The sequence below is a fragment of the Aptenodytes forsteri genome, unplaced genomic scaffold, assembly GCF_000699145.1.
Source record: "Aptenodytes forsteri isolate BGI_AS27 unplaced genomic scaffold, ASM69914v1 Scaffold259, whole genome shotgun sequence".
NCBI lineage: Eukaryota > Metazoa > Chordata > Aves > Sphenisciformes > Spheniscidae > Aptenodytes > Aptenodytes forsteri.
The window spans coordinates 835,345-862,098 of NW_008795251.1; the positions used below are offsets into that span (position 1 = coordinate 835,345).

The 26,754-nt window shown below is 38.5% G+C and overlaps 2 protein-coding genes across 7 annotated transcripts in view; both read right to left on the bottom strand.

Moving 5' to 3' along the window:
- The window catches only part of BBS10 (Bardet-Biedl syndrome 10), a 4,964-nt gene extending 2,679 nt beyond the window's left edge, over positions 1–2,285 (bottom strand). Inside the window, exon 1 of the mRNA XM_009278938.1 lies at positions 2,267–2,285. Coding sequence (XP_009277213.1) covers positions 2,267–2,285 — 19 coding nt within the window. The remainder of the gene's footprint in view (positions 1–2,266) is intronic.
- OSBPL8 (oxysterol binding protein like 8) overlaps positions 1,128–26,754 on the bottom strand; it is a 76,356-nt gene continuing 50,729 nt past the window's right edge. For all 6 annotated transcript variants that reach the window (XM_019471975.1, XM_009278925.2, XM_009278928.1 and 3 more), the window contains 16 exons: positions 22,114–22,198; positions 20,805–20,976; positions 17,334–17,568; positions 15,783–15,967; positions 14,927–15,008; positions 14,136–14,234; positions 13,628–13,724; positions 13,214–13,312; positions 11,309–11,406; positions 9,645–9,734; positions 8,918–9,054; positions 8,441–8,626; positions 5,688–5,775; positions 5,184–5,286; positions 4,482–4,587; positions 1,128–4,227 (listed from right to left, as the gene is read on the bottom strand). In XM_019471975.1, coding sequence (XP_019327520.1) covers positions 4,092–4,227; positions 4,482–4,587; positions 5,184–5,286; positions 5,688–5,775; positions 8,441–8,626; positions 8,918–9,054; positions 9,645–9,734; positions 11,309–11,406; positions 13,214–13,312; positions 13,628–13,724; positions 14,136–14,234; positions 14,927–15,008; positions 15,783–15,967; positions 17,334–17,568; positions 20,805–20,976; positions 22,114–22,198 — 1,998 coding nt within the window. In that variant the 3' untranslated portion in view covers positions 1,128–4,091. The remainder of the gene's footprint in view (positions 4,228–4,481; positions 4,588–5,183; positions 5,287–5,687; positions 5,776–8,440; positions 8,627–8,917; positions 9,055–9,644; positions 9,735–11,308; positions 11,407–13,213; positions 13,313–13,627; positions 13,725–14,135; positions 14,235–14,926; positions 15,009–15,782; positions 15,968–17,333; positions 17,569–20,804; positions 20,977–22,113; positions 22,199–26,754) is intronic.

Consider the following 26,754-nt stretch of genomic DNA (forward strand, 5'->3'; position numbering starts at 1 on the left):
TACAGCGCGGGAACGGCGGCGACCGAGCAGAAACACAGCGATGGGGACGGGCTCCGTGTCGTGAAGACTGATTTTCCCACGTGGTCAAACGAAAGGCCGGGGCAGGGGCGGGGGACGGGCCGGGACAGCCACCGGCGACAGGAGCCTGCCCTCTGTCCTCGCCCTGCTGCTTCGCAGTTCGGTTAAGGAGAAAAAGCCGAAATAAGCCGTCTCCGAGGTTGTTGTTTTCTTACGGCTACTTCTGTAACACCACAAACAACGTGGCGCAGCTTCATTGTATCCAAGACCAGAAATCCTCCACTCGTGGCCCACCAGCCAGAAGAGGGAATAATTTAACGTGTTAATAGCTGATTCCCCCCGCCCCGAGTCTGAAGTTAGTTTTCAAACACAAAAGCCCTCACAAAAGCTCAGATGTTACATATGGCACAGACTTGACAAATCTTTACAGGTCTCAGAACAGCAAGAAACCCATCAAGAAGGCACTGTTTACAATACTTGAATATCCGCTAAATTTCCTGTGATTTGATGATACCCTTGAAATAACAATAATTAAAACTTAGAGATGTACAGAATCTTTGTTATATGTTATTTACACAAACAGTGGTGAAATAATAGACTTTAAGAAGCTATATGAAACACTGAATCCAAAGTCTGTTTCATAAACACCAGTCTAGCAAGAAAAAAAAAAATTCCCAAAGGCACAGGAGGGCAGCAAACAACAAACAAAAAAAAGGAAGAAACCATCATCACTACATTTTATAGGACAACCTTTCAAATGTAATTTATGAGATTTAATTGGGGGGGGGCAGGGGGAACAACCAGGCTATATACCCTCATGAAGTAATGTCAACTATTTAAAAGGAATCAACATGTGAAATGCAAGAAACATCGTCTGCTGCTGAAACTGATACTTGCTACATTTCACATGGCATATTTACTTTTTCTTACCCTAGGTCATCTGTACCTTACTAGGCAATCTGTACCTAAAATGGCAAATTAAAGGCTTAGAATGCATTTGAAAAAAACAAAACCAAAACAACAAAACCACATGGTAACAAATTCTGAAAATACTTCCTGTATAAGAAAAAAAGCAAAACCAAACAAAACAAGATTTGTAAATCAAACGTGAAAACAAGTGCTGCTTTAAACTTTAAAAACTAGTAGGAGGCCACAGCCCTCAAACATCTGCAAACTGTACAATCAATTTTTATAACAATGTGCAGACCTCAATCTTAAGTACATAATATTCAAGATCAGATACACATCGTGGTTAAACAGGACAAGGGTGATGCGCTAAAGAAGAGGCTTCACACATGCCTGTGACCCGCTGTACTTTAAAAATCAGGCAAGAAATTTCTTTGTTCTATTCACATGAGGGAACACCATACAAAACCCAGCAAAACAGGAATTACTAGGTTTTCAATGTACTTTTTAGAATTTATCTAATCATACAGTCAAGCAGAAGTCTGCAATTTTACTTTTCAAAAAGTTTCATCGTATATCCTTCACCTTCCTGGACCATCACTAAAACCACTTTTACAACAAAATTAAACTCTAAAAAATAAGTTGAAAAGGAAAATAAGCACAGGCATTTTGTCTCACTCTGTTCAAGTCTTTTACTTATCTTGAGCTGAGCATGAATTTCAGATATGGAATATCTGTTTAGTCCGACGTTGTCCAACACTGCGCTGCCAGCCACCTGGCTGAGTCAAATCCACACTTACTACCATGCAGTCCGTGTAAAAATACATGCAGGCTGTGTTATTAACTGATCTTGGATAGAAGTGATTAAAAAAACAAGAAAGGGCAGAAGGACATTTCTATTTACAAGGGAGATAAAAGCTTGTAACTATCAGTCAAGAGTTTCAGCACCACAAATTTAGCAGAGTATTATTTTAGGGGACTGAAGTTATTGCCCAAATTCTCACTCGTTTCCTCCTATTACTCCCATGTACAGAGTATGCTTAAAGGCTTGTGATGGATCTTAAGACAGGTGAAGCTTTGACATCTGAATGCGATAATGAATGGTCAAATTCCAGGCTGAGAACATTAAATTAATGCTATTATATTCTGCTTTCTTTATGCCATTTTATACATGGCTAACAACTTCAGTTTCTGTTTAGAGACTTAACTTAGGGATTTTTTTTTTAGATTTTTTTTTAAACAGTGAGGGACTTTCTGTATTCACAAATTTTGCCTCATCAGCTGTAGATATAATAGAAGTCCAACCAGGTTTGGTCTTGCCCACGTATACAAGATCACTCACTCTGGTTAAGGTACCACATTCCAGAAAATGATTCAAGACCAAACTACGCTAACAGGAAGCTGTAAGAAATAAGCTGAAGTTGACTGCTTAAGCAATAAACTTTTACGTAGCTGAGGCCCAAAGAAGGGGAAAGGTAAGAGAGAAGGGGAGGCGTGTGAAGATGTCAGCCACAGCAATATATGAGCTAGATTGACAAGGAGTAAATAGTATTTTCACTAAACACCGGGTGAGACTGATGCGGAACAGAAAGGTAGATCACCTGGAGAGTCAGGGAGGCTGTCCAAGGCAGAGGGATAACCGGGCCATGGCAAAAAGCCAGAAGTGACCTTTGAGCTGTTCCACTGCCCGGGATGGATTTGGTTTCTGAGAGGATCCTCTGCAAACAAACTTGGCTGCCCTTTGCATTGTGCTGCTCATCCTCCTGTTCTCTCATCTGGGTTACTGAGAGTACCTTTACGATACTACAGCCCCTTTCTGACTCGGTACGTTTGACTGGCGTAAGGAATTCACCAGATAAACACTGGCGTGACATTTTTTTGCTGAAATTTCTCAAGTTCTATACATGCATATATTTCTTCAAATAAAAATGTTAGAAACCCTGGTTTGAAATTGAAACTTAAGCTTCACATTAATTTGTATGGCTACAGCATAATGAACAGGTGCATCCGTGTGTTCCGTTAGGTAGTATATACTGCAGTAAGGAGGAGTTTAACAAAGACTTAGGGTTTCACTCTCATTTGTTTTGATACGTGTGTTGGTAGCCATCCCACAATTTCTGAAGACTTTCCCCTTGTAAACACACATGTTTTCATTTGCAGGTGAACTCCTGACAGTGCCCGAATTCTGTTCCACATGGTCTGCCTTTTGGGAGGTTCAACTCAAGCTACATACTAAGCACACCTTTGCATCTTCACGTTTTGTTTCAGAAATAAGAAAGAGTCCAGGCATCAGCAGTCTGTCTGCTTACTGTGACATGGCCATACACAAATGTAAATTCAAAGCTGTAGATTTATCAAGACTTACAAACATACCATAAATCCTTGACATTTGCAACTCTTGAGAGAGAGCGGACCAAGACAGTACCTTCCCGGGTGCTGTACTGTTAAAAATGTGCTCTGTGCAGTAGATGCAGGAATGTTTTTATGAAGAATCTGAAGGTTTAAAACTATAAAAATAAAACAGCTGGCTTACAAGCCACTATAGTAATTCAGGATAAAAACTGTCATACTTCCAAGACAAATCAAGGACATTACATTGCAGAATTACCGAAGACTTCAGCTTTTTTACTTGCCAGTTCCCAACACTCATGATCTTTGTATAATAATGCATTTGTTTGACCTTAAACAAAAGTTTACTTCCAAACACCCAACGCCATTTACAAAAAACTGTTGGCTACTTCAAAAGTTTCTTTGTTACAAAAATGGTAAGTTTAAATGTAACAAAGTATGCTCGTTTATCATTCTACCATAACAGGAATCACATCCTACCTACAGGGTCTGACCTCTGAATTTTTAACTTCATCTATTCTGTGGTGAAGACTCATCGGTACAGCTTATGACATAATATAAAACACAAGGCTGATGTCGTATGTCTGCGAGACAGAGGCACACACCAGGAGCAAGAGTGGACTGGCACTTACACAATTCTTACTTCAACTGGGTAGACGGGAGTATGATTCTGAACCACGGACGCTGAGGCAAAGTTCTGTAAGTTGTTGCTACAGGCCTCCTTTAGATAATATTGCATCATTTAAAGTCCAACCTAAAATATGGTCCCCAGTAACAGTTCGATCATTCCAGTTCAGAAAGGCCCTTGTTCACACTTCCTATTTGAACAAGAAATTAACGATAAGCTGCAGCAGAACCACGAGTAAAATGAAGACATAGTGCTTAAACTGCAAGAAATGGTAGTCCGCAGGTGGTGAATTAGAAGTGACTCTATTTCGTAAAGCCATAATGTCTCTGTAAGATAGAAAATAATATCCTGTAAATTACAATCTAGACAATTTGGCATTTTCTAGTATGTTAGGGCTCCCTACAGAAGACAGTTTTTAAGGAAAATTATGAAACATCATTGAGCAATCAACATTTGGGAAGAAGGGTAGTTTAAAGACATCAAGGCTCTAAAGCAGAAAGCTACATACCAGCCTCCAAGGAGGAAAAGCTAGAAAATCAGTATTCTCTAAACCATTTTAAAGCATTTTGTTTAGTACTACCTCTTAATGTCTTCTTGTGTTTCCTTTATAGATTCAATGGCACTCTGCAGTTCACCAAGGTCTGCCCCTTTTTTCCTTATTCTTGTATTATGCTTCAGAAGTTGCGCTAGAGAGATACAAAAGCCAGATGTAATTCACAGAAGTGACTGCTAAGTCAAAAAAGGAACAAAGTACTAATGACAAACTCAACCAGTTGCAAAAATGAGGAGAAAGTTTTCTAACTAAGCTTCTATTGAAAACTAAAGCTTTATTTCAGAGTCACCTGTAGCACAGAAGGACAGCAAGGGAAGCACTTCAAGTATCTTAAAACACTCACTGTATTGTTTAATTTCTGCAAGCATTATCAACAACAAAAATCTGCCTTCTAGCAACATACTGATCTACAAATTAAAACGATTTTAAGAAAGAAAAGAGTTTACAAACACAATTTTTCCCCCAGATACTAAATACGTGCAGCACTTAAGCCTACCTACACTACATCCTGAAGTTTAAAAGGACAGGAAAGTTTGCAATTAAAACCATGAGCCATTACGCTGCTTTTGTTTTTCCAGAATGTGCTTCACATTGGATAAAACTGTGATCTAAAGCATGCATTATTTCATAATACAAACATCGAGATAAGAAGAGTATGTGTGACTACACAACTCTGTTTCACTGTCAAATAAATTTATTATTTCTGTACGCAAATGTATCTTTTCCTACCTTCACTCCCAGAGGAATCCTGGTTATCAGGCTCCGGGGATGAGAAACCACACTCCCCTTTCTTCTGACTGGCTGGCTTTCGTTTGATTTTTGGAACATTAACCTACAATTGATAAACTTACGAATTATTTCCAGAGAACCAGAACTGTAGCAAAGCAGCACATTCCAACAGTAATAGTTAAAAGCACAAAGTCTAATAGATGTCCAATTTAAAATTTTTGATGTATAAGCAGTCTGAAGTTTGTGCATCTTCCCATTTAAGGGCAAATATATCAAACTGTTGGGTTCAAATTTGCATATTTTATATTCCTATCCAATCAAGTCATCTCTACTCCTTAGGATGCAACACAGAAGTGAAAGACTATGGACTGGGTAAACTACATTTTTGTAGGATAACAACAGTATTTCCCATCGCTCCCAAGGCTTTGATGACCTTTATACACATGATGCAATATATACAAGTCCCTGGATCTTGCTGCACCTGCTAACAGAACTGGAACATACCATTGGTGTCCGATGTCGAACTTTTGTTTGGATGGTGCCATCTTTTTCAAATTGGATCATATCGTTCAAAGGGTCCCATGGTCTGGTACTAGACAAAGTGAATATAACTGATTAATAGCACAGCAATTTAAATCAGAACTATTTTCCTGCTCAGAAACTATTTGCTATGAACAGGTGAAAGGTCTCTCTCCCTACATAGAAGTCAGACACGGAATTAGTGATCCTATCTTCCATCTATGGACCAGTCTCAGACTGAAGGGCCAAGAGAGCCAAAAATAAACTTCACGTCCAGGTCAAACCCTCAGCTTGTAAGAGTACAAGCTATTGTATTAACCAACAATATAACTATGAAATTATCTGGCTAGAGATATATATGTCAAGCATGGAGAGGTTTTCTGCTTACTGTACAGTTATTATAAACTTCATGTCCAGGTCAAACCCTCAGCCAGCTGGTAAGAGTACAAGCTATTGTATTAACCAACAATATAACTATGAAATTATCTGGCTAGAGATATATATGTCAAGCATGGAGAGGTTTTCTGCTTACTGTACAGTTATTATTCTAGAACTACAGTGAAATTGGGGGATTTTTAAAATCATTATTATTATGGACTGTTATTTGTTTTTTCTTTTAAAAGATGCCTAGGAAGGAGAGGTTAAGAATCAGTCACCTCAAACCTGCTTTCATCCCGAAGTGGCTAATAGTAATCAAGACTGGTTTCAAGAGGTACTAATGAGCTACGCACAGTTTGCTTGTTCTGATTTTTTAAGAGTGCTTTTCCAAGTACAGGTTGATACAGAATTTTGAAAAAAATAAAAATCAAGCAAAAGACACATAGCTCACTGGAGAACAACAGCCAAAAGCAAAAACCGACATCCCCACTGATTACAGCCTTTTCAGGATAGAAACTGCAAGTCAGCTGCATGAAGATCATTCTGATGCACAGAGCTTTAGTGAGAGCAGATTAAGCATGGATTTCCTTTCATCTCTTCCTGTATGCCTTTTAAAATGGTTGTAGCTGTTTCAGGTGTTGTGAACAGACCTGCATTTACATCTTGACTTAACCTGACTTGAATGAAATGTCATCTAAGGTAACTGGGTAAGAACAAGGCATTGCTCTCCCAAAGGCCTTTTGTATCTGTAATCCAGATGCCTAAATCCATAATCCAGATACTTTAACAAATGCCACAGCTTTCACAGTAAGCATAAAAGACTGCTCTCTACATGGACCAGGTAGTGAGCTGGCATTATTGTGTAAAAGGAGACAGAAGTTTCTTCCCAGCTGTCAGGGACTGCTGACAGCGCAGACTGCTTTCTAGCACGTAGTAAAATTTCCGTGGCACATCCTTGAATCACAAGGTGCCAAGGGGACAAGAAATAACGCAGATTAATAAGATAGGCCTTAAAGCTGCAGGGCATAGTCTAACAAATTTGAAGTGCAGTACTTTTCCTGATGGTTTTACACAGGGTTCAACAGTATGGGCAGCCAATTCAGCTGGACTATTCACAACTCTTCCAACAGGGAGAGGCATCAACAACACTAGAAGGTTCAAACCAAGAGAGGGTGTTTCACAGAGCATTTAGTCTAGTTGGGGAATTCCATGCTGCAGGATGTTTTGGGTGGTAGAAGTCTGCACAGAGTTAAGAAGAAACCAAGGAAATTTATGGAAATTCAAGAAAAAGAAATCTATTGAGAGTTGCTAAATACACAGAATCCCTGCTTGCTTCCAGGAAACCTCCACGTTGCAAATCTGCTGGAGACATGAAGAATACTCAGGATTCTTGTACTCTTCCCCATACGTACACGTAGGCCACTGCCCCAATATCGCCATTCTTGTACAGAAGGGTGAAGGGTTCCCAGGTTTAGCCATAGGAATATATTTCCAGCATCCATGGCTTCAGAATTACTTAATTCAGAGTGTATCATCTTTGGATATTTTACTTTACAATCCCTGCAACATAGAATTGTGCTGGGTATTGAAAAAGAATCAGCAGAATGTGGGTGTTCTGTGAAAACCATCACTAGTAAAGGGCTCAGCTCCAAGCTGACTCTTGCAAGCATTGGTGAGAACACAGAACGCATCCCAGCAGTCAGGGAGACAGCTACCTCTACATCTTCTGACCCAGATCACCACACAAAGAGACCACAGACACTCATATGCACAGGGCGTATTTGACAGCTGAGCAGAGCCACCTGGTCCCAGCATTAACCGCTGCTGTAAACCTGTTATTCTCAGAGTTATTCTAACATATAACAAACTAAATAGCTCAGTTCAACTAAGCACAGGCTTTTCTGATTTCCAGTTGGTATGTCCATATGTACCATATTTTCCAGTCTGGGAAAATCTGTGTAGCTGCTCTGGTCAGTCTCGGGGGGCAGCAGGGGAGAGGAGTGCAATGCATGCCGAAGTGCCATGCCCAAGAAATGCTAGAACATAGCACAGATTTGTAGAGGCACATAACCAAAAAGATAAAAAAGAAAAAGCCCATTGCAATGGTTACATGAAACGTGGTTTGCTGCATTAGCAACCACTGCCTTTTCAACACTAAAAGGGCCAACCAAGTTCAGCTAAAAAATTATACATTTTAATTAAAATATGTAAATAAGAATATCAGATAGCATTGTGTCTTTCACGAGTTTGAACTCAGCTATGTATCTGAGTTCTTTTGCTCCTGAAACCACAGGAAGAGGCTCAGCAACACCACCAAGCATTTAACAAGCAGTTTTTGTTACAAGCACTTCAGGACTCACTCGGCATATTTGTAGTGCCATTCTCCTGTGACTGAATCCTGATCGAACAGCTTGCACGTCCACTCTTCACCCTTAAGTTTCCTCTCCTTGGCACTCTTTCTCTGAGCTTCTTCCAGAACGTATTTCTCTTGAGTAGCTTCTGTTTGGTCTTTATTATTTATCGCTCTTGTCACTTGTTGCCAAAGCCTGACAATAATTGCAAATATTTCCTTAATTATAGGCTAAGTAAATGGACCATCCTCTAAACAGAATATTACTGTGTTGTAATATATGTTTTATCTACACTTCCATCAAGACTTTCCATGATTGTAAAGTTTGTAAATAATGATCTTGTATTTAACGGTGTTGCTTTCTTGTTTTACAGGCCAGTATCAGCAGACATGGGAAAGAAAGAAATCATAATTTGTTCATAATTTGGAGATGATGATGATTTTTATTTTGTCAAAATAATTATACATGGGTCTAAAGTGAACTCACTTCTCTGACTCAAAGTCATCTTGCTCTTCAAACTTCACTGTGTATCTAGGTAATCTACGCTGCTTGATATCAGACGTCGGGTTCCAGAATGTCTCTGAAACATCTGTCTTCTTGTCACTAATAGTAACTTCACTGTCCTGTAACATATATAATTCAGTTACCTTAATTGTAAGAATCTCAAAGAGTGCAAAAAAAAATACAAAAGGGAGGAATAAGCAATTTTTTTTGTAACAAGAATGTCTTTTCTTTCAGATGCATGTCGTTAAGAATAATTAGATATGCTAACTTTAAAATTCAATTTCTGCGCTCTGTGCTAGTTCTGACTTGGAACAGAGATGCAATGGAACCATTACCACATCCGAAAACCAGCGATGCCAGTATCATCCCACCAGAACTGAAACAACTTTAAACATTTTATGCTGGTGCCATAACAATTCTTCATAGTACTAACACATGTACTACTAAAAACATTTCACAAGCCGAAATGCATTTTCTTCATGAACTACTCAAACGTACACAACTTTTCCACCTTATAACAGTTGCAAATAACACTATGTTGATTCCATACTTTCTTGAGAATCGTTTAACTATAAAGAGATAATTTCTATCAAAGTAGTACTTAATCAACTCTTTTTTTTTAAACTTCAGTCTTTTTTGTAACTAAGTGCTATTTTCACCTGTCTCAACTATCACTGGAATTTATAAAATACCATCACTCACTACTTACCCAGTGACCCTCCAAAATAGCCAGAACTTCTTTGCCAAGCTTAATTTTCCCTGATATTTGGTTAACACTGTCATTGTTACCCAAAAAAGGCTGCAAAACAAATAGAAATGCTTTCATGTTTGTTTCAGTAGTAAATTACTTTTGCATTTATGTTTACTATTAAGGAAAAAAGTGCATTTATGAGATGAGACGTAAACAGCCCTGATGGCTTTTAATATTGTAACTTCTGCCTATTTAATCCCCAAAACAAGTCTAAAACCACAGTAAGTTGTTCTCTCATGCTGTATTTTCATAACAGATTTGCTGAGCAAAAGCATTTTCTAAGAAATCTGGAAAGAAAACAGAAAATAATGTAGAAAACAGTGACACAATGATGTCTTGGAGGAAATAGTCATTTGCTACGCTAATTTCACCACTTTGCCAAGGACCATTTGTTACTAGAGATTAACTCTTGCAGAAGCAACAACGAAAATGATTGCCAGGGATTTTCTTCGGCTTCTTTGATAGTCTGCACATGTATCCTGTGGGCTGACGAGGCAAAATATCAATTAACACAGCCTCCTAACTTTTATGCTTCCCCTGTAATTTCAACTGAATACAGTTTCCCTCTCCACATGCACACTTCTCCTTAACAACTGCTTGTTCAGCTTTAAACCAATTTCTGCCTCAAAGATGGCAAATGTATTTTTCAGAAGTGCAAGCCATCTCTAAGTAGTTTAGAAACCTTTGTTTAGCTTTTGTGAGTGGGAAGATGCTCCTACAGCAAGCACAGCTGCCAAAAATAGTCCATGTAAACTGTTGGTTAGCACTGGGCATTAGGCTGATATAAATGTTAGCCAAAGCCTTTGCATCATCTTTATTCCAGGTGTTATGAGCAACTTAAATTTTACCCAGGATGGAAGAGGGGAACCTGGGTCTGAGTTATCATCCAAGGGCTCTCCAGGAGTTTAAAAAGACCCTGAACATTCTTAGAGAATTAAAAATCACCAAGGTATATTAACAACAATACACAAAATACCTGAACCACTGATCAGATCACTAAACACTTCCCCTGTTCTTACAGTTTCCTAGACACACACTGTTGCCACTGCTGGAGATAAGCAGTATGTTTGCATCTCTTATCCCCAGAGATGAAGACAGCACTGTAAGTTTCAGTCAAAACCTTTGGACCCTGAAGAATACATTAAAAAGAGAGATGACAATATAATTCCTTTTTTTTTAAAAAAAAAAACCACCCACTATTTGTTAGATACACATAGCTCCTTTTTTTTAAAAAAAAACCCCACCCACTATTTGTTAGATACACATAGCTGGATATGTAGCAGTTACAATGAAAATTCCTCCATTTCCAGAAAGACAATTCCATGTTACATCAGATCACATCTAAGTAGTGACCTAATAATTGTTTTTTTATTATCATTATGCTCATTCTCCTTCTTGTGCCCACTCACAGCGTTTACTAACCTTGAGTAAAAAAAAACCCCACCCACTATTTGTTAGATACACATAGCTGGATATGTAGCAGTTACAATGAAAATTCCTCCATTTCCAGAAAGACAATTCCATGTTACATCAGATCACATCTAAGTAGTGACCTAATAATTGTTTTTTTATTATCATTATGCTCATTCTCCTTCTTGTGCCCACTCACAGCGTTTACTAACCTTGAGTTTGAATTCAATTGTTGCACTGTAGCCAGTTTTCTCACAGGTGATGTTGACTGTTCCCCCAAGCTCTAAGGTCATTGTGCCATAAAGAATTCCTGCGAGAGAAAAAACACAGCTAAAATGAATGTTTATAACTGAACAAGACAAAAAACCTAAATGCTTTGGGCACAATTCCTAGAGCAAATATGTCTGTACTAGAGGAAAAAAATCATCTTTTCAGACGACCTTTCCTAATGATAAGCATGATCTTTCTGCCAAATAAGATAATCCAAACAGAAACAAAAGGATCTAAGTGAATTACAGATAAGCAGGAAAAACAGTTTATTAAGACGTATCTTTGGCAGTGTACGCTGCTGGCTCTAGCAAGGGTGGTATTTAGCCTTATTGGAGATGATTGGAGGAGGTAAGCTTTTGAGGTTAAAGACAGGAAAATAACTCTATGACAATGAGAGCAAAGAAAAACTTCACTTGAACAGAAGCAGTATGTACAGTCAGACCAGAGGTAAAGACAATCATGGTCAACCAATATAAGACAACACTGATCATCTCTCTAAAGACTTTTGGAAGTACAAGGTTGACAATGCTGAGTACACTTTCTTTCCCATGATTACTGTCTTTCCCTCTGCAATACAGCTTTTCTAACACTGAATATATTTTACATACAGTGGATGCATGTACAAATATGTTTTTTTTTCACCATGCACCTTCTCCTTCCCTGCATATTCTTCTACCTTTCTCCTTCTCTATCAACTTTATTAGTCACACTAGTTCTCCTTCTTCCTGTTTGACTTGAATGTGTTATGTGCTTTTTAATTGTTAAGTATTATTTTTGTCACCAAAGACATACCAAAAAAAAAAAATCTAACAGAGTATTAAAAACATCCATGAACAATGGAAAGAGAAGAGCCTACCAAACTATTGTCAAATTATCTAATTCTGTTAATTCATTTTCCTACATCTCAAATGAAGAAAATATTATAGTTGCTGACTATAAGGCTTCTGAAAGAGAATTCTGGCAGAGAATATATGGGTAGGTATACCTGAATAAGTAGCAGTTTAAAAATCAGCAATTCCGCAATGTGTTTTGTACTACTACTGACCTTCCAGGAAGCTTTACAAACCACTGACTGGTTTCCCATAGTGAAACTAAAGACAAATGGTCATGATTTACACTCAGATCACAGAGTGAGGTGTAGATACTACATTACCTTCTGTGTTTACAAGATGAAAATACTGGAAAAGCTCAAAACTGTTCTTTGAAAAAAGCAACTCGAACAGTAAATTACTGTCATGTAATGACAGATAGCTATATATATATATCATCTTACTATTTATGAAAAAAATCTTTTTCTTGCCAAAAAAAATAGATCATTGCTTAAACAATAGATGTATTTTTCTCTTGATAAAATATGTGGAAGCTTAGAGCCACCAAAGTTGCCAATGTTCAGAATGAAAAAAATTTTTCTTGCCAAAAAAATAGATCATTGCTTAAACAATAGATGTATTTTTCTCTTGATAAAAAAGCTTAGAGCCACCAAAGTTGCCAATGTTCAGAACACTCAACACTCAGATGACAAGCTTGAATACAACACAGTATACTATTTAGAATAATGAACTATTTAGAATAATAAACTTCTGTTCTCATGACTTTGCCATCTAGAGAATGAAAAAAACCACTACCTTTACAAAAAATATATCATTGCTTAAACAATAGATGTATTTTTCTCTTGATAAAATATGTGGAAGCTTAGAGCCACCAAAGTTGCCAATGTTCAGAACACTCTTCTCACAGATGACAAGCTTGAATACAACACAGTATACTATTTAGAATAATGAACTATTTAGAATAATAAACTTCTGTTCTCATGACTTTGCCATCTAGAGAATGAAAAAAACCACTACCTTTACAATGAGCATATGGCATTGTCATTACATAATCTTCTCCCCTATTTAGGAATGTTAGCCGCCCTTCTCCATCTAGTATGGCAGATAATGAATTCCCTGAAATTCAAAGACAAAAAAAATCACATTTCTCACCCTGCAAGACAACAATCAACATTTCCTAATAACTGAGCAATAAAATTAAGAACATCAGTATATTTAGCATTGCAATCTATCCTGTCTAGTGAAGCCCCTGTAATATACAACATCCCCAATTAAAAACTAAAATACCTCAAAAATTTGTAAGGAAAGTATAATACAATGATCAAACCCCTGATTCTTCTAACAGCCTTCTTGCATCCACAAAACACGGCTCATTTGCACCAATTTTATACTCCTCAATAAAGGTACAACCGAAAAACACCCATTACTTACCATAGAATTTGGATTTGGCCAGAATGCTACCACTAAGGCAAAAACCATCCTTGCGGTTGCTAACATAGAAGGCAGATATTGGAGGATGATGGGATACCTGTTGAAAAAAAACCACATACTTAAAAAAAAGGAACATGCAACGTAGTATAAACCTTGAGCTAATAATGACAGAATGCAAAATTCAAGCTGCACATAATAGAATACAGTTAATATATGTAAAATGTAACTATAATCTTCAAAGATAAAGATCAAGCAAACATTCTTACTGAATTTCAAGAGTTAAGAAAACTAGCACCTGACTTTTACTGGAGGAAGAGGAACCAGAAATGCTGGAAACACCTGCCTCTCTAGGAAGACACACTGAAAGGGTCATCCATAAAAGAACCCATGGAAAGCTTTTAGGATATTATTCGTACGCGTTTTCTGAAACTGCCATATTGTTTATCTAGCACAAAAATGTAGTTTATTTATTTTTCTTTAAAATATTTGTGCTGGTTATTGCAGCTACCTGTTCTGCAATGTAAAAAGTCTTGCTATTCGTCCTTGGATGAATCCACATGCAGCGGAAAGTCTCACCAAGTATAGGATTGTATGGCTTTTTTAGTCCCTAAACGGAAACAGAACAGAGAATAACCGTACAATGCAAGTACAGAACTTACAAAATATCTTCAGTGACAGACTGATGAAGTAAGACACACACACAAAAAATCATAATATATATGCTGAAGCACATTCTACTTGATTTCATCATTTGAATATTATGCTCAGTTACTCTGCTCTTCATTCTAAGGAAATTGGCATAGATTTAGTGTATCTGCTAAACTATTCCAGGCTACACATAAGGACAAACAGAATATAGCAATTTTTGTAGGAGAATTATTACAGACCTTTTGTCTGAAGTTAGGCAGTAAGTACTTTCTTCTTTCAATACTGTTTCCCACCAACATGACTATAAAGAATATTTAGTGTAAAGCTAAATCAAGTAGTGGAAATATTACTCCTCCAACTGCAGCATGTTATCACTGAAGAATGGTAAACATAGAACTGGCTCAACTTTATCACAAAACACTTAGTTCAACTTCTACTCCAAGGTGTGTGTGGGGGGGAAGTCTCTTTTAAGCATGGCTAGGGTCCAAAAAGGTCCACAATGTATTTGCGTAAATAATGAATACTTAACCTTGCTTTTAAAAAATGCACAACAAAATAATTTAAAAACAAAAACTTACTCCAGCATATCCCTAAACCCTCGAACTAGACACAATGACTAAAGTAAAGACAAAATAATATGTGAGAGGAAACCTTTGGCTTTTTGTAGAATCCCGACAAATACCACTTCACTACTTTTTTCATGCGGTTGTAAGCATTCTCTTCAAGAGCAGCTCTATGGAACAAACGGAACACACAGATCAAATATCAGTGTTGTTTCAGTTATAACATGCCATCAATTGTTGTGATATATCTTGTATCTAGGAGTTGACTAAAACAAACGTTTTGTGATTTGCAGTACTGTAAAACTTTCAGCCTGATTGCATCGAAGTTTTCAAATAATTGTCTGAAAATGGAAATCAAACACAAAAATCAGAAATGGTATTTCCATAACTAAGTCTGTTCTTTGTAATATTAAACCCTATTCCACCCCCAATGAAGTTCCTCCATTTCTAAACAAGGTACTACCTTAGAGAACCAGCCTACTCACATACAGAACTTATTGTTGAATAATATTTCAATTTACAGTCTTTAATTTATTAGCTACATTTGAGCAGGCAACTATAAATCTGAATGGAACTTAACACTATTTAAAAGGTTAACTGGTACTCTTTTACCATTTTAAATATGCCTCCTAGAGAAAAAAAATTAAACTAATTTCAAGAAGTCTTCTAATCAGTCTCCAAAAGCTAAACCAGAAATGTCTGCAACACAACTGCTGTTACTAAGAGGGGCCAGACTTCAAGATGTATCATATGAGCTCTCAGGCAGCTAGCTTTCAGAAAACAAGGATCTCTGATGACTGATAACACTGTCAGACAAACGTTCAAACTCTAAGCAGTCTATGATGTTGTTTAAGTAGACCGGATCAAACGTTTCAGTATACACTGTTACTCCATTTTATTTTAAAAAATGAAAAGAACAAAAACCAGAGATAGGATTGACTCACTCAGACAGAAAGTCTGCATGGTAGTAGTAATCAGACAGCTTGTCCAGAAAAGAACGAGGTTCCAAGATAAACGTAGGCAGTACAACCTTGGACAAGTCCATTCCTGGCCGGACTTGCTTCAGCAGTGTCCAGATCAGACTTTTGTTTTCTTCTGACACTACTTCTGTCTGAGCAGCCTCCCCTGCCTAGGATGAACAAAAAACCGCTTACAGAAAGGAGAAAGAAAATAATTCTCCAGAAGACAGGTCAACACATTCTAAGGATGCAATGAGAATGGAAAATGGATACTTAAAACGAATGACTTGGAGAAGCTGAAGCAACCACGGGAGAAAAATCAAGTTTCTCTAAATACACTTATGATACATCTTTAATGAAGTATGACAGATATACTATTCAGCATTAAAAACTGCATTTGTTTTCATCAGCCCTAATACAGAAAAATTTTAGGTAGAATCGTGTTCAGAAGTCTTCCCTTAGTCCTTTCCTAGGCATCAAGTACATTACCCTGTGTTCTCACGTGCAGGACTTATATAGCAAAGGGCTCTTCATTCTACCAACTTTTCCCCACATTTATGCTTTTCACTGCCTTGACCAGTCAACAGTATCAGTGATTTTCCTTAAAGAAAACCACTACTTAGGTGTAAGTGAGGAAAACCAGCAGCCACACCCCAATATGCTCCTTTCTGTCCAAGAAGAGGGGAGATATTCTTCCTTACAGTTTCTGAAATCAAAATCAAAGGTTATAAGAAAAGCATCCCTCTTTCCAGAACAGTTCTAAAACACATACTCAAGAATTTATTGTCAACTTAAACTCAACTTTTCCTAAACTACTGCTTCTTCTAGAATACTAGAAAGCAATAAAGCACAAAGTATTTATGTCCCATAGGTACGAAAAAAACACCTCATAGTTAGCACTTGAGAGGAAAGGGGAGATCTGTGAAAAAGCTTATCTCAATTTCTGTTACTAAGTTTTTTGGTATCTTTATAGCAAGTAAAACATACAAATCCCTGTCATATTTGCCTGTCTAGATATGCAAGACAACCTGCAGAAGTGGAATGGCAGCTCTGGAGCACCATATTAGAATGCAAGGTGACATCAGAAACACAGCAAGCCTTCCACCGAATTCTGCAGACCCCACGGCTGCTTAACTCCTCTCTTGCAGTAGAAAAACAGAGGTGTCAGCTTGCATTAAAATCTTCAACTTGAAGATTTTTACTTGAAGAAAAAAAACAGGAGTAAGTTAATAAAAAGCAAACAGCAATAACAACAAAAGGACGGGTAGACATGGTCAACTTCTGCTGCAGGTGGCCCTTTCAAACTGAGCACCTTCTGTCTGAGCAATATTCCTGATAATCTCATTATTTCTGTCAAAATCTCAGACACAAGCACAAGAGTGGCAAAGCAGAGCAGAACATGGGTGAACAGAACTTTTTCCCCCCATTATTGCTGAAAGTATGAAAGCCAATCCCATAAATCAGCTTTCAAGCGTTAGTCCGACCCCTAAAATATTTGGAGAAGCTGCTTGCTCACTATATCAACAGCACTTTTACCTCCCCAAGTTCTTCATGACTCTGTTCTAAATAAGTCGTTTCCTTGATATCAATTGGTTCTGGATCGATGTAAGAATCATCCTGTCGCTCCGATGTGTCGCTATCACTTTCTTCGCTTTTCCCCAATCCATCATTATCAGATTCCTCGTGGTCATGGTCATTTTCCTTATCAGATTTGTCAGAGTACATATCTTGATCTTTAAAGTGGTGCCTTTCAATTTCACTGTCATTTAACCTACAAAAAATAAAGGCTAAATTCAACTTCACACAATAATTTCATGTTTCCAAACCAAGATCTTAATAAAATACATACTAAAATTGCCAATATCAAGCCTGATTTGGCAGCAATGTCAAACTAGCTTCGCTGGAAACATATAAGATGTACTCTTCTCACTGAACTGTCAAATGCACCAAGTTTAGAATAGTTCCATTGGAAGGGACCTACAACGGTCTTCTAGTCCAACTGCCTGACCACTTCAGGGTTGACCAACAGTTAAAGCATGTTATTAAGGGTGTTGTCCAAATGCCTCTTAAACGCTGACAGGCTTGGGGCATCGACCACCTCTCTAGGAAGCCTGTTCCAGTGTTTGACCACCCTCTCGGTAAAGAAATGCTTCCTAATGTCCAGTCTAAACCTCCCCTGGCACAGCTTTGAACCATTCCCATATGTCCTATCACTGGATACCAGGGACAAGAGATCAGCACCTCCCTCTCTGCTTCCCCTCCTTAGGAAGCTGTAGAGAGCAATGAGGTCGCCCCTCAGCCTCCTTTTCTCCAAGCTAGACAATCCCAAATCCCAATCCCCCAAATTGTGGGGCCCAGAACTGCATATAGTACTCAAGGTGAGGCCACACTAATGCTAAATACAGCAAGATAATCACCTCTTTTGACCGGCTGGTTATACTGTGTTTGATGCACCCCAGGATGCAGTTTGCCCTCTTGGCTGCCAGGGCACACCACATATCGTGCCTACTGTCAACCAGCACCCCCAGACCCCTTTCTGCAGGGCTGCTCTCCAACCACTCCTCTCCCAATTTATACTTGTGTCCAGTGTTACTCTGTCTCAGGTGCAGAATACAGCATTTATTCTTGTTAAATTTCATGCCACTGATGATTGCCCAATGCTTCAATCTATCTAGATCCCTCTGCAAGGCCTCCTGTCCCTCGAGAGAGTCAACAGCACCTCCCAGTCTGGTATTGTCAGCAAACTTGCTAATGGTGCATTCAACTCCTGCATCCAGGTCATTGATAAAAATACTGAGCAGAACAGGCCCTAGGATTGAGCCCCGAGGAACACCACTGGTGACTGGTCACCATCCAGATGTAGCCCCATTCACTACATCCCTTTGAGCCCTGTCGTTCAGCCAGTTCTTCACCCAGTACATTGTGAACCAGCTCATCTCACAGCTGGACAACTTGTCCAGAAGGATGCTGTGAGGGACAGTATCAAAAGCCTTACTAAAATCCAGAAAAACTACATCCACCGCCTTCCCTTCATTCACTAGGCAGGTGACCTTATCATAGAAGGATATCAAATTAGTTAAACAGGACTCTCCCTTTGTGAACCCGTGTTGACTGTGCCCGATGATTGCATTGTTCTTTAAATGCCTTTCAATAGCACCTAGTATGATCTTCTCCATAATTTTTCCAGGTACTAAGGTTAGACTAACAGGTCTGTAGTTCTCTGGGTCTTCCCTCATGCCCTTCTTGTAAATTGAAATAACATTGGCTAGCTTCCAATCAGCAGGGACCTCCCCAGACTCCCAAGACCTTTGGTAGATGATCGAGAGGGGTCCTGCCATAACATCCACTAGCTCCTTCAGTAATCTGGGATGAATCCCATCAGGCCCCATGGACTTATGAACATCCAGCTGATACAATTGGTCTCTTACAATTTCAGTGTCCAGAAATAGAAAGTCACTGTTCCCACACTCATGGCCCTCCAACTCAGAGGACCGGACAGCCCAAGGTCTACCAGTATTATTAAAGACTAAGGCAAAAAAAGCATTGAATGTTTCTGCTTTTTCTTCATCCCTGTTTTTCAGGTGACCACCTTCAACAAGTATCAATCCAATGTTTTCCTCGGACCTCTGCTTGCTATTAACGTACTTAAAAAAGCTAGCTCTCAGTTGAAGCTAAAATTGCTTTCACCTTTCTTCTCTGTCTCCTGCCAACCCCATTGAAACTAGGCCTGCAGGTTTTGTTGCTTAGATAGTTAAGCACACTGAACACTCTTAGAATATGCTATATCCAAATATCTACTTAATTAAACCATTAGTCTTAATTAGACTTAACAGTTGTAGCTAATTGCTGTGATTGTAATCTAGGCCAGCTGCTGATATTAAACTACTATTCATGAGTACAGATCTCCAGCTGAATTGTACACAGAAGTTTTATTGTTTCCATGAGATAATGGAAGGAGCAAAACTGTAGCTGAGCCTGCTTGGTCATCTGGATAGGGCCTTGAATCTGGGCTGGGGGCAATAATTTGCCTATTCTGTACTTTTCTCAGACTATCTATGCCAGAAAGAATTGCATTTCTCCCAGTCCAGATCTTGTCTCAAATACAGGAGCATACTCTTAACAGCCGTACAAAATCCCTGCCCACTCAGAAAAGACAGATGGGCAGCTAAATCTTCATGGGTGGAAGGGATTATTTGAAGTAAGTTTACATCCACCTGAAAGTACATCAAATTGGTGGAAGATTACTGAGAGAAACTGTGCATAGCGCAAGCTTCAGACCCAATTATTTCAAATAAAGGACTAAGTCTTTTATATCTTCTAATGTACTTTGGTACCACAATTGAAGTGTTTGAAAACACCACTCATTCGCCATGCTTGTTTAATAATATATTTCCACAAAAGCTTATGCTCCCAAAAATCTGGCTGAAAGTATTTATTTAAATAAACAGGGGGTTACTCAAGGGCACTCAGACATTAGATACCAGGTGATATCAGATAATTTCAAGTTTTGTGCATTTAATTTAATATAATAATAGGGTGATTGAATCATTATTCATCCATCTGATGATTCAAAGCTGAGACGGGCTGAAACCATTTAAATAATGATAGGATTATTAATTTCTTTAACCAAAGAAGAGCATCTTATATTCACATCTACCAACTTTTGTCACATGTACTAAACTTCTTATTTTCAGGTAAAGCTAACAAGAGAGACCAAGAGGTGCAAAAAATTAAAACTTTAACAGTTTAACTGAGTACTTAGACTTACTGATGTGATACTCAACTTTGAGTTCCTTGGGCCAAACTTTCCTCTGTTTCCACTTCGCTTGAAAAAAGATTTTTTTGTTTTATCCACATACAATATAAAACACAGTGCAAATAAGGCATATAGAGAGAATTCAGGAGCACAAAGAACTGCAACCTTAGATACAGATTCTCCCTGTGGAGAAGTTATCGCTACACGGTTCTGCCAAAAGGACAATCGGGTTTAGTAATTAATTCACTTACGGTAAGTTTTCTCCACTGTGCAAGTTGTTAGCACGAAGCAGACCATAGAGAGAGACGTGAGTACTGTCTGCTGAAGAGTTCAAATCATGTTCTTTACCTTCTCTAACCATCGTACGTTTAAGCAGACTTGAACATTTCAGTGCCAGCTCCAAAGCATCCATCCAACACCTGCCTAAAGACAAATTTATTATTAGACTAAAAATCAAGGATTTAACTGAACTATACAACTTCCATTTCCTAATTTCACAATCCTTTTGGGTCTGCTTACATTGCCTTTGAAGACATACTTCAGAGTTCTTCCATGTTACATGCATTGGATTTTATAATTTGGTGGGGACATAAAAACAACTCACAACTACCCAGCTCTTGTACAAGGGATGCTTCAGAGTAGGACAAGCAAGGTAAATCAGCATATTCCAGCATTTCTTCCATAATGCAAGTATCGTTCCATCCAGGCCCTGACTGCTGGATTCCTCCAAAGTTGCCTGCAGCCCTGCTCCAGTTTTGAAGACTAATGGACTGCATCAGTTGGCAAAATTTGCTCATGTAACACAATAACAATGTGGAAAAGGAGCTATAACGGTAGTGTATAAATGCCATTTCAATATAAAATAGCAGACATTCTAGGGTTTTTTGACAAAAAACTAACTAAACAAATTTGTGTGTTCTTGCCGCTCCTTATTTCTTCATTTCCAGGTATCTAATCCATTTTTCAATACAGAAGGCAAATAGAGTCCTATTTTTAAAGTCTGCAGGGGTATGCTTAATTAACCAGTAGAAGGAAAGCAGCTGCTAGAAAGGTTACACAACAGTCTTAAATTTTGTTTCCACACTGTAACCTTTGAAGATAGTTGCACTGATATTGACCACCACCTTCCCAGTGATGAAAGGTGTTGCAAAACCATATTTTGAGGGAATTTTTACTACTAGAACTCTGTGCAACTGCTGCACTTTTTAACACACAAATGCTTTCATTAGAAAGAAAGTATGTCCACATTAACACTTTAGAAAGGCACTAGCTTCAGTATTTAGACATACATTAATATAATTAAATCTGAAATAAACCTTTCCCCCTCCTCTACCCAGCCAACACAAGGCAACTGCAAGGAGTTCAGTGACAGTTTCTTCAGGTTATTTTCCTTTAATAACCATGAAAAACTGTTAGTAACACCACAACTAAATGCACAATGATTAAACAACAATTAAACTGCAACCACAGTGCTGTAATAGACATGGTAAGACAACTGAAGCCATCTCTTTCTAATAACTAACTGCTGTCACTGGGAAAAACACCGAAATATCTATTTACCATCTGATTCTGAAGCGGCTCGGATGATCAAATAACTGCTGGGCAATGGCTGAGTTATAGAACCAACTGCTTCGCCTTTGGGACCCTTGAAATACACAAAACAAGCAACAGCATCAGATATCTTAATTCAGTTTTACAATTTATCATTCAATGTAATAACAAGCTGACACACTGCAGGGCTATTTACTGTCACTCAGCAACATCTAATGAAGACATGAATGGAAAGATGGACAGCCCTCTTTTACTGGATTTCTTCTTCAAAGACTTCATTGTAAGTATTACTCCCAATTCAACCCCACTTTAAAAAGAACGGTCTTTGGGATTCAAATAATTTTTGGTGTGGTTTTTTTTTTTTTTTTTTTTGTAAATCAGACTTGGCATAGTAACTTGGAAATGCTCTGCTGATGCTACTTATAGCAAAATGACAAAAGCATCAAAAGGAATGCCACGGGGGAGTCATCCTCACTGTCCGGGGATTCCTGCAGATGGGTGTAGAGAGATCACAAGGGACAAGCCATTCCTCTACAGCTCAATATTTCAGCTGAAGAGGTAAGATTGAAAGCAAGCGAAACAAAAGACGTGTCTGTGGGGTGGTTTAAGAGAGTTGATTTACAACAAATGCTGCCTAGTAGAAGACCCCACATTTGTACAGCAACTGGCTCTTCCCCCTCCAGTCCCATTCATTCTTGATGAGAGCAAAGGTTCCTCTCAATTCCTACGAGGATGCTACGGTTCATAGCACAGAGACACGAGGGCAAGCCAAACCCCTACAGAGAACGGGAGGCCCTCTTCAGTGATCCACTTCATGCTTATTTTACATGACAGTGTGTTTGGTGTCTCAGCCACATCCTATGCTCCGGAACTGCATGATTTTTGCCTGCCTTCAGAAGACAGATGAGTCAATTGCTATTTAAATAAAATGGAAATAACTCCTCCCACCAAACACTACGTATTGCTATAGGAACCCACTCATCCTTTCTCCCCGCCTCCTTCCCCTTCAGCCTCTCTACCTATCCAGTAGTCCATTCCACACAATATTTATGTGCCTAACTGTAGGCTTGGCATTTAAATAAGGGGGAAAAAAAAAAGTGATGCCCAGGTCCATAAAAGACATGTAGATGCTTAAGTGTCTCTATAAAAGGTATCAGCAGGACACCATGACATTATGTTCAACTAAAAGACACACACAGGATGTCAAGTGCCAAAGTTTAATTTTCACTATGAAGTTCTTCACATTCCAAATTAAAAGAAAAAAAATAATCCGAAAGACCTTTCCATTTCTGTTGAGCTTCATTTTGGAATAAAATGCTAAACAACCATTTTAAAGCCCCTTCAACAAATGTTTACCTATGGTAACTTTAAGAAAACTGATAGGCAAAGAGGGCTGTATTAAACATACTTGAATGCTATCACTGAAAGCTGGGTTAAGCCTGCCTAACTGATGAGTTAACACATTTTGGTCTGGATTGATTTCCCCCAGATAGAAACCTAAGGAAGAGCCAGTACAAGGCTTAGAAGAGGGAACTGGAAAGCCAGCAGTAGTTTTGAGCAAAAGCAGATAAAGGCAGATATTTTAGAAGCAAGCAAATGAAACAGCCAGAACGTTTCTGAGATTGAGAGGTGAGTAACGAGGAGTCTTAGTGGCACTTAAATACCGATACAGGCAAGCTAGTGCTGGTGTAAATTATGTTCAGAAACTCCTAAATAGTCAGTACGGAGTAACAGCAACTTGGGTGTTAGAAACAAATTCCAAACCTCAGTCCCCCTCCAAGTGAGCAGAAAGGTGCGCCTACGAAAAGTCTTTGGTGAAGCGGCAACACGGGGATCAGCAGTTAGCAAGTTATGAGAACCAGGAGGGACAACCCCATGCATGAGCAACCCTCGCCCTGAGGGTGGGCATGCAGGGAAGAGATCTCACTCTCACCGGGCCCCTGGGGAGGGGAGAGCACCGCGGCGCAGTGCAGCGCGCCAGGGGTGGGAGAGATGCTGGGGCGCTGCACAGAGGGGACCATGGCACCGTGGGTGCACCAGCGCCGTGCAAAGACCTCAGCCATAACAAGTCCTCGAAACTCTCAGGGGACAGGACACAGACTAAGGGCAGACCTCTGCCCGTGAGATCTCCCCTGTAGGGTTATACAGGCACGTGGGCATGCAGGGTACACTACTTACTCTGTACCGAACAACTGTAATTTAGAGATGAAGTGTGGTTTTGGTGTTTGGGTTTTTTTCTTTTAATGCAAGAAAGTTATACTCCCCTAGGTGCTTTGACAATACATTGATTAAAACCAAATGAATAATTTGCAGCAAACATTTCAGTAGGTTGACTCATTTTGGAATAACTGCTCATGGATCTTGATTTCCTCTAATTGATTACTGTTCCAAAAGCACTGGACGTTTTTCTTTTGTATCACCCATTATGGTTTCAAAATCAATTTTCAGTATGTTAGTGTTCTGTACAAGAGAGACATTAGTTTCCATTTGTTAGGTGACTTTATTTGAACTGTCTCTGTTCCTGACAGAATGATGGTACAACTACTCCAATACAAGGTAATGGGCAAGTTAAAAATTCCACTAGATTAAAAAAACTTTGAAGTTTACTTCCTACAGAATATTCATGCCAATAAAACTCAAATGCCATGAACATTCAGAGAAAGCAATAAAAACTGATAAGCTGTCACACTTGACTAAATTTACTCGTGAAAAACTATTTCCAGTAACTTTTCTAATTATTAGTTTTAGAAAACTGAAATGGCATCAGGACTGAGCACATGAGGAAGACAAAACAAGGTACAGTGCATCAGCTACCTCAGAGTGCAGGAGGAACATCAAAGACCACAGCAACAGGCTTAAGGGAGTGTGTGAAGTGACTGGCCACAAACTACTGCAAGAAGAGAATTTGCAGTCTGCCAGAAGGACACACTACGGGACATGTGTTCAGGTGAGAAAATCTCCTGCAGTACTTATACCTGTGTAAAAGTTTCTTGCAGTGTCATCTTCCTGCACTGACTGCAAACAAGGCTCATCTTGCCTTAGACTTCAGGCTCGTTCTGGTAAATCTACTCTGTAAATCAGTCAATTGCTATTACACTTATGAAAGTTTGCCTCGTGATAATAAATCTGTAACTAGGACATTACAATTGACTAGGTAAACAAGGCAGAAAAAGTTTTCCAACTTCTAAAGGCCTTTCATCTAATTAAATCCAGTAATTCTCAACTGCAAATAGCCATACCAAAATGGACAAAAGCCACTCCAGCTCTCAGCACATTTAGAATGGACAATATCAACTTGTTCACGTTCAAAATTTGACCTACCTTAAAAAAGTAAAAATCTGGTGGGGCATGTCCTCTAAATTCTAAATATCTAGTTAAAAAAACAAACAAATCCATTTCTCATTGCCAAGCAATAAAGAAATATAAGACTGATTTGTGATCTTCTGCAGACAGGCCACCACTTTGCAAGGTATGAATACATGATCATAAGTAACTAAAACACATTAGCATCAAACCCTATAGCTTTGAAAAAGGATATGAAGTTTGTGTTCTGCAAATGCGAGATCACCACTAATTAGTGAACAGTCCTCCTAAGCAGTATTAAAATAAAATCATTCAAAAGCAACTACAAAAGATCTGATCTAAGTTTGGTAAATTTAGATAACATTGATAATGACAACAATTCAGAAAGACCACTAACAAACATCAGGAGTTACACTAGCTGACTGACTTCCCAGTCTGAGATAAGGAAGATGAAATCAATGCAACATATTCTACAGATTTGACAGTACATCTATATCAATTTAAGATTCAGAAGACACAATCTGACAATTAGTAGCTCTCTTAAGATGTACGTTGCAGAGGGCATAATTAATTTATTATGACAAGGGTCGTAATATTGTGCAGTAATTTCATCTAAAGCAAGATGTCGTTTCAGGAGGTAAATATGTTCATTTGTGTTGTGCTTCCGCACCCCCTCTCCATATACAAACACAAAACAAGGACTACAATAGCTCGTTTATCAGAGTATAAACAACGAGTAATAGCAAACGTTAAAGATTCTTACCAGAAATTGAAAAAAACCTTTGTGGTACAGAACACACTATGCTTTTCAACACTTACAGATAAGAGCTGCTCACAATATTATGCCATGTATGACAAAGCAGACAGACATCAGAACTGAAGGAAAACATTTATCTTCCTAAAATTGTAGCCAAAAAGGAACACAATTGTCTAACAAGTTGCAATATAAGCTATTATTGCACAAGGAAGTAATGTGAATTTCTGCTCCTACAAGCAAATTGAACTAGGCTGACATTTTATCACATGAATATAGGGTTAGAAGCCAAGAAATGTTTATAACACCTTTCAACTTTCATTTTGACAAATCACTTCCCTCCTTAATTTCTTGGATTCAATTGATGTAAAATACAATGTTATACACTCATTCCTTCCGCTTACATGATTGCCAGTGATGGCATTAACCTCTTCAATGGCATCCCTCTGCGCACCACACTTCTGAAGCTATTTAAGTGTACAGAGCAGCATAAATCAAATCCTTTTTGTGACGAAGAAGACTAGATGTTGAAGGCTTATATTCAGAATAAGCAAACCATTACAGTTATTACAGAAAATGCAGTTCAGCTTTTC